The sequence below is a fragment of the Pimephales promelas genome, chromosome 9 (assembly GCF_988280905.1).
Source record: "Pimephales promelas chromosome 9, fPimPro1.hap1.1, whole genome shotgun sequence".
In the NCBI taxonomy this organism is placed as follows: domain Eukaryota; kingdom Metazoa; phylum Chordata; class Actinopteri; order Cypriniformes; family Leuciscidae; genus Pimephales; species Pimephales promelas.
In genome coordinates this window covers 17,707,956-17,716,206 of record NC_142777.1, presented here as the reverse complement: position 1 = coordinate 17,716,206, position 8,251 = coordinate 17,707,956, and the positions used below count along the sequence as shown (strand labels likewise).

The 8,251-nt window shown below is 36.7% G+C and overlaps 1 protein-coding gene across 1 annotated transcript; it reads left to right on the top strand.

Moving 5' to 3' along the window:
• Positions 1-1,794: 1,794 nt before the first annotated feature.
• LOC120464883 (uncharacterized) lies at positions 1,795-7,222 on the top strand. Its single transcript, XM_039654448.2, has 3 exons — positions 1,795-1,945; positions 2,732-3,275; positions 5,403-7,222. The coding sequence occupies exons 2-3, from the start codon at positions 2,737-2,739 to the stop codon at positions 7,042-7,044; spliced, it is 2,181 nt and encodes a 726-aa protein (XP_039510382.2). The 5' UTR covers positions 1,795-1,945; positions 2,732-2,736; the 3' UTR covers positions 7,045-7,222.
• Positions 7,223-8,251: the final 1,029 nt, after the last annotated feature.

Genomic DNA, 8,251 nt, shown 5'->3' with positions numbered 1-8,251 from the left:
AAGTGGAAACCCGGGATGAACTCCTAGGCGGCACAATCAGTCATTATGTATGATGAATAAATTTAGATAATCCATGAATATGCATATACACATGAAACTAGATAAACAAAATTAATTTTATGAAGAAAACCGCAAGATTATGCATGTCCCAGATCTGCAGAAAGAGATGGGATGAAGGGGTAACTCTTTAGGCTACAATAAAGTTCATTAGTAGGCTAAACTAATATGAGCTAAGAATGAACAATACTTCTTCAGCATTTAATAATCTTAGTTAATATTAATTTCAACATTTACTATTATTAAAATCAAAGGTTGTAGCACTGTGAACTAACATGAACAAACAATGAACAGCTATAGCCTATTTTTATTAACTAACATTAGCAAAGATTAATAAACACTTTAACAAAATGTATTGCCCTTAGTTCATGTTAATCCATTTAACAAAATGTTAACTAATCAGCATTATTATAAAGTGTTAGATTCGTTTAGTCCTCTCCACCTGATTTTTTCCACTAATGTCAAATCTATACATTTTGTAGCATTATATGTTTTATGTTGATAGCATACTGTACATTCTGCAACCTTTCTACCTTCCAGAATGTAGGCTAAGTAAGTGAACCCCTTCAATACTGCTTAAAAGCATCACAGGACGGACGTTATAAGATGGGCAAATCAATGAGAAACTGTGCAGAGCACACTTTACATAGAGTGGCCAATTTCAAAAATATTCTCAAAAAACTAACCGAACTTTGTACGTAACCACATGTCATCATCTGACCGCTATATTTTAAAGTGTTACACTGCCCTCTGCTGGTTCGGACTTCAAGTTCAGCCTTTCAAGAAACATGACAGATTATCAGTATAAAACATCATTTCAAATAAACAAACATGCAAAAAATATATTTTTGATTGTTTATGACAAGGTGACTTGTGGTTAACCAGTTAACAGTTTTTACTGTAGCTTTAATTATTCTTTTCAGTTCAAATTACTGACATTTTTACATCTTGGATGATCTCAAGATTACAGTATTTACTTTCTAACCCCTAATAATAAACATATTGGGAGTGAAACGTTTTTATTTATTTTACACTTGGATCGATAAAATATAAAGGAGTGCTGTGCAGAATTTTGCCTTGTCTCACACATGCATCAAAATGTTGCATTGGCTTGTTCTTTTAGACATTGTCTGATATTGTGGCAATTTACTTGTCCTTAAAGGTCAGTAGAGTATACAAAGTTCAAAGCAGAGTAAATGATCAGCATTAGAATGAAATGTCATTTTAACAAAATCACATGCACACAAAAACCAAGGAACATTAAGCATTATTTTTTTTTTTAATTCTCTATGATATTATAGCCCTTATAATGTTTCATATAGTATTTGAAATGTATATGAGGATATGCTTAATGAATGCTAATCCTCCTGATCCATTGTTATTTTACTATTATTTATGTAGGCTACTATTAATTTTTGTTTTGCATCATTTCATATTTTTTCATCATTATTCCTGTAATAATGCACTACCACCACGGGCTGTTTTAATGGGACTGTTCATGCATTTGAGATGCAGTATGAGATTGAATAAAAAGTGTCTGGTAAATAGCATGTAATTAAGAAATGTCAGGGTCTGTAAATTGATTGTGCCATTTAGAAACCTTTTGTATGGCCTTTCCATCCTCGTTAATAAGGGTACACGTCATAACCTGCCTTGAATGAAATCCGGTTTAGTGATTGCAAAAAAACAAAACGAACAAAAAAATGGTTGTAGTAGTGACTGCAGAAAAACAAATCTTTGCATTTCCAGATATCAGGTAAAGTGGGTCATATTTAAACAATCATGAATAATTACGCCAAATCTGCAATGTGCTGTTTTCGTTGACCTGACGTCACTTTGTGGTGGGCGTGGTCAAGCTTCAACAAGCGATCGCAACAACAACCACATGGTAAGACAAATGCTCTGCCTACAGTCATTTTCATGAAAATAGCAATAATTCATAAAATATTGCGTTGTGTACTTTTCTTTCAAAGTAATGATTCAATGGGCTTTAAAAAGGTCGCATAATCTTATTTGTAAGGATGTATAGAGTAGTGACCCATTTAGCTTAGCTTAAGGCGTAAGGTAACATAAAGTGGGACATTAGCTGTCCATTAATGTGGGACACTTCAGAGCCATTCTAATAAAATATGATCGTTCGTCATCCTACAAGACTTATTATGTCACAAGCATGTCACAAATATTTTCTAATAGTCCCACTGTAGCATATAGGTAAAACCCGATGCTAATATGATATTTAATGTTTCTCTAACACTGGTTGAAGTTTGAACTTGAACATTTCAGCTTTATCTGGAAACAGTCTCACATTACAATATGAGACTGTTTGGGGCAATTATTATAACAATTGTTTTGATATAAAATATTTCAAATATTTGATACACATATTTCATTAACATGTCTGATTGACATCTTTACATGATTGTATTGTTGTCATTATAGTGAATGTGTCATTAACCACATTACATACAGAATTACTTACAATACACTGTGTGTATATACAGCATATAGATAGATAGATAGATAGATAGATAGATAGATAGATAGATAGATAGATAGATAGATAGATAGATAGATAGATAGATACTATTTGTGCTAATGAATAATTTAATTGGAGTAGTTGGGGCCAAAATATTAGACCTTATTCAACAACATTCTGACTTTTATCTTTTTATAGAAAAAATGGCACCTAACCCAAAGAAGTCAGGAAAACTGAAGAGAAAACAGCAAGATGAAGGAGAGCATAAAGGAAGAAAAGGCCTGAAGACGAATCAGTGGAGAGAAGACCAAATGAAAGCTGCAATAGAGGAATATAAAGAGCAGGTCGACTCTGGGAGGCCTGCGCTGCGATTGCTCGCAAGGAAGTGGAACGTGCCAAAAACAACCCTTCAAAGACGCGTGAAAGGGCTTGTTGAGGGATCAGAGCATGCATCTGGAAGAAAGCCATTCATCCCTGTTGAATCTGAGCAGGAGTTAGTGCATCTTCTCACCTTGCTTTCACAGAGAGGCTTCCCGTTAAGGAGGACTGATGTTCAGTCTCTTGCTTTTGAGTTTGCCAAGATAAAGGGCTTCCGTGGGTTTTCAGAAGAGAAGCAAAAGGCGGGCTATCACTGGTACAAGGGCTTTATAAAGCGAAACCCAGAGCTGAAAATAAAGAAACCAGGGCCCATATCACCAGTGACAAAGATGAATGAAGAAGGGCTGGGGAAGTGGTTGAAAACGTAAGAAATCACCCTCGTCTCATTGATATATACGTATATGATATACATTCATGTTACATTGGCTTGTACTTTAAATAATTTAAATGTAGGCTCAGTACGCCATGAGAGTACTGCAGTACCGTCGGTCCAAAAAGTTAAGAGAAGATATAATCGCCCTTCACAAACAAGGCACAGGATTAGGGATGTAACAATATATCGTGCCACAATATATCGCAATAGAAAAATTCAACAATACGTATCGTGGATAGTGACAATATGTATTGTGGATAGTTTCTCCAAAATAAAAAATACCGTGTGAGAAAAAATTCAATTCTTTCAGAGGTTTAGTGCCAGTACTACATTAAACTACTATATATTAATCTTGATTATAATGTATAATAATGCAATGGGGGAATATTTGTGGGCTCTGATAATGTCAAATGTCTTATGTTACCAGTAAAAAGTGGCCGACATTATTTTAAATATATCTAGTCAGTAAAAGAGTGCAAGAATATTCGTCTACAATAATTCTGTATTTTCAGCTTCAGAATCATGAATATATTTATTCTGGTGTCACCATAGTCATTGGGTTAAAAGCAGCAAGTCCAAACCTATTCATTTAAACCCACAATGTAATATCAAATGGGGTGAAAATACTAATGTGTCTCATACTTTTGCACAGGACTATATTTTTATATATATATATATATATATATATATATATATTAGTGCTGTCAATCAATCAATAAAAAATTTACTCAATTAAGTGCACAATTCTGTGATTAATCGCAATTAAAAACACTTACGTTTTTATTGGTTTATATTTAGTTTATATATTTTATAATTTAATAAGTTCAGTTAATCTCCAAATTAATATCGAGACAACATAAAGATGGTATATTTTAAATACTTGTTTAATGGCATCCTTTTATGAATGTCGGTCATTATCACTGATACCAATATGGCTATTGATTTTTGGATAAAAATGATTTTTCCCCTCAGTTTTAAACATTGATAGCCATTCAACATTACATTGTAATTGAAAGCTATCATTTTTTTTTAAAACATTTATTAGGTTTCAAAAAATATAACAATTTTTAATTTAAGTGAATTTCACCATAAACCCATACTAACTGTCAAATTTACCTGTGCCCTTCCTTTCTGTCTAACATATGCAGAACAATATGAAATGGAGTAAAATTATTAATTAAACAGTCTGCACTGTATTGAATTATAAATTAAATACAGACTAATCCTTATTAAGGCTACAAAAGCTCTTTAGTCAAGAGCAGTGAGTAATAATTGTACCTTTGTTCTTTGATTAACTTTACTGGCATTAGCTAATGTCCCTTTAAAACCAGCCGCTGCTGCACATAATGCAGATCTCACACGCACCTCATTTTCTCACAACTCTTTGCGTTCATTTAAGACTATTTAACTAATTTAAGACTGCTCTAATGTTAGGAGGTTCCTTCACAAAACTGTCATTTTGGCTTAATTGTGTGTTATTGTTAGTTCAAACGCAAACTACATTCTGGCACGTTCTGTCGTGTGTGCGTCACATAGACAAGACATTTCAGCCCATTCTCATCCTAAGGCGTCATATACTGATGCTTTTGACATTTCGTCTACATCCAACGCACACGGCACCCTTTAGCGTCAATATGAGATGCAGATATATATGGGCCAGAAGGCGCCTCCTAGTGGTGTAACCCTAACCCTACCCCAGAACTAAACCTACCCATAACCGAACAAAGCTCTGTGCGTGTTATATAGACGCTAAAGGGTGCCATGTGCGTTGGATTTAAACAAAATTAAAAAAGTGTCACTATATGACACCCTAGGATGAGAATGTGTTGCACATTCACAGGCAGCGTGGTCTCTAATGTCTTGTCGTGCTTGAAGGGTTTAAAAGCATTTGCATGAATAAGAGGGGGATCAAATAATGTAAAGGTAGCCAAAGTATGGCAAAAATTAACAGATGCTGTGTTAATTGCGTTAAACATTTTAATAAGTTATATATATATATATATATATATATATATATATAGGCCTTCAGATATACTTAAATGCTCATGAATAATTTGATCGGAGTAGACGGCCCAGAATATTAAAACTAATTCAACTAAATTCTCACTTTTTTTATAGAAAAATGGCACCTAACCCAAAGAAGTCAGGAAAACTGCAGAGAAAACAGCAAGATGAAGGAGAGCATAAAGGAAGAAAAGGTCTGAAGATGAATCAGTGGAGAGAAGACCAAATGAAAGCTGCAATAGAGGAATATAAAGAGCAGGTCGAGTCAGGGAGGCCTGCGCTGCGATTGCTCGCAAGGAAGTGGAACGTGCCAAAAACAACCCTTCAAAGACGCGTGAAAGGGCTTGTTGAGGGATCAGAGCATGCGTCTGGAAGAAAGCCATTCATCCCTGTTGAATCTGAGCAGGAGTTAGTGCATCTTCTCACCTTGCTTTCACAGAGAGGCTTCCCGTTAAGGAGGACTGATGTTCAGTCTCTTGCTTTTGAGTTTGCCAAGATAAAGGGCTTCCGTGGGTTTTCAGAAGAGAAGCAAAAGGCGGGCTATCACTGGTACGAGGGCTTTATAAAGCGAAACCCAGAGCTGAAGATAAAGAAACCAGGGGCCATATCTCCAGCGACAAAGAAGAATGAAGAAGGCCTGGGGAAATGGTTTAAAATGTATGAAATCACCCTTGATGCCTTGGGAATTAAAGACGTCCCCTCACGTATTTGGAAGTGTGATTTATCAGGACTAAAAGATGACATCTCCTCTCAACAAAATGTCAGGGAAGGAGAAGAGCCCTGCTTTCAGTTTGAAGCTGAGGAGGAAGAGGAAACTGCCACCACGGTACTATCAGCATTCAATGCCAGTGGTACATTTGCTCCTCCGCTTCTCATTTTAAAAGATAATGGGGTGAGAAGTAAGTGGTTGAACGAATCCATGGAAAACGTTTGCATTAGAGCGTCGAATGATGGCTGGATAACAGCAGAACTTTTTGTTGAGTGGGGCGAAATGTTTGTGGCACAGCTCCCAAAAGATGACGCCAGACCCCACCTTCTGCTCCTCGATGGCCAAAGCAGTCACGTGTTCAACCTTGGCTTTTTCAATCTAATGAAACAGAACAACGTGGAAGTCATATGCTATCCTGCACTGCAACTGGAAAACAGAGCTCTGTTTAGGAGTCTCAAACACAACTGGTGTGAAGTGAGTCGCAAGTGGAACCAGCAATATGCAAGCACGAAGTTACCCAAAGCACATTATTGTTCTGTTTTTATGGAAGCATGGAAGACAACTGCAACAGTGGAAAGAGCCCAGGATGGGTTCAGAACAACGGGGATGTTCCCATTGAATGAGTTGGCCTTCATTGAGCACGAGCCTCCTCCTGCCAACCCATCCCGTTTGGAAAGTCACACGCCGCCCACTGAAGACACTGCACGTTGCAGCACAGAAAGCGGCTTAGCTGTTGAAGTGACATCATTCGAAGACTTTGTGGTCATTCAAAAATGTAGCAGGGGTACGAAGACGCCCAGAGCCAAGACAATACCACATTTCCACAAAGACACAGAACACATTCTTTCTAATGAACATTTAAAACAAAAACCATTTAAAACCACTTCCTGCGGGGGCTGCCTCATAAAACACGGCGCAGATGATGATCCGAAAGCTTCTGAAGCATGGATCCGATGTAGCAACTGTAAGGCCTGCTACCATGAGTCTTGTGTAGACGAGGATGGGATATATGAATGGGTTTATGATGTAGATGGCGATGATCAATAAACTGACGCATGGAAACCTAGCACGATTTTAGAACATCGTGTGGTATTAAAATAAAACTCTTGTCCAGTAAAAATTAGATAGGCCTATGCTTTTAAGACAGTATGACCCATTGAATGGACTGTGTCACAGCCTTGTTTTCATTTGTATATAACTAAATAAATTTAATTGAATAAGTGTTGTACTAGTATTTGCAAACCTTCTTCCCCGTAATTGCTCAATTAGTTTGGTCCAGTTTATTTGTTCAACAAATTTGTCTTGGGAGCTGCTTTCTTTGCCCATTGCATGGCCCCTCATGATGCGCACTGGTTTGCCCATGAGGTCAGAACATTTCAGAGCCTTTAGGCCAAGGTATTTTCTGCTTCACGGTGTTCAAAGGTTACACAACTATATCCACGAGACTTGTTGGTCATTGTATCTCTGCACACGGACACAGAAAGTGGTCCAAATGGGTGGTATATTGTATGCAACACACGTTCGGTCACATCTGGGTGCAAATTATTTACGAGCCGTGATGACCCCTGGTTGACCGATATCCTCACCTGAAAACCAATTGTAAGATGCTGTCATTTCGATTGTCCTTAAAAGAAGATACTGTAGATTATTCTCAAAAAGCTCTGAGTACAGAGCACAACTGCTGTGTGGATGCCTCAGTCAGATCAAGATAATCATAAACTGACAGCTTTGCTCAGAATATTTTAAAAATCTGATGACATCATCACTGGTCAGTTTCATTCCTCAACATTCATCAACATCAAAATAATTTAGGGGATGATTTAAGTATCATAAATGATAGAAATATAAAGTAACCCCTAATAAATGACATGCATAAATAAAAGGCTAAAATGTAAAGCTATGGCCGGAAAAAAAGCCCTCCCCACATCATGGGAAATATATATATTTGTTTAAGCTTATCCGTTGTTCCAACTCCAACATATATGGGTTTTCATATTGGTATTTATTTTCCCAGTTTTGTAAAATTGTATTGTTTGCAAGTGTGAACCATATACATGTTTTATTCAGGGACAGGTCAAGACTGTTTGCGTCAACCGAGAGCATTGACAAACACCAGGCTACTTTAGTGCATTAATAGGCCTAGTTCACTTGAATGTGTGAATGAAAACAAGTGAGTGAATTTAGACAATTAGGTGCGCCAAATGGCTGCTAATTTGCATAGTTTGTGCTTGATGTTTAATAATCGCGAAACTAG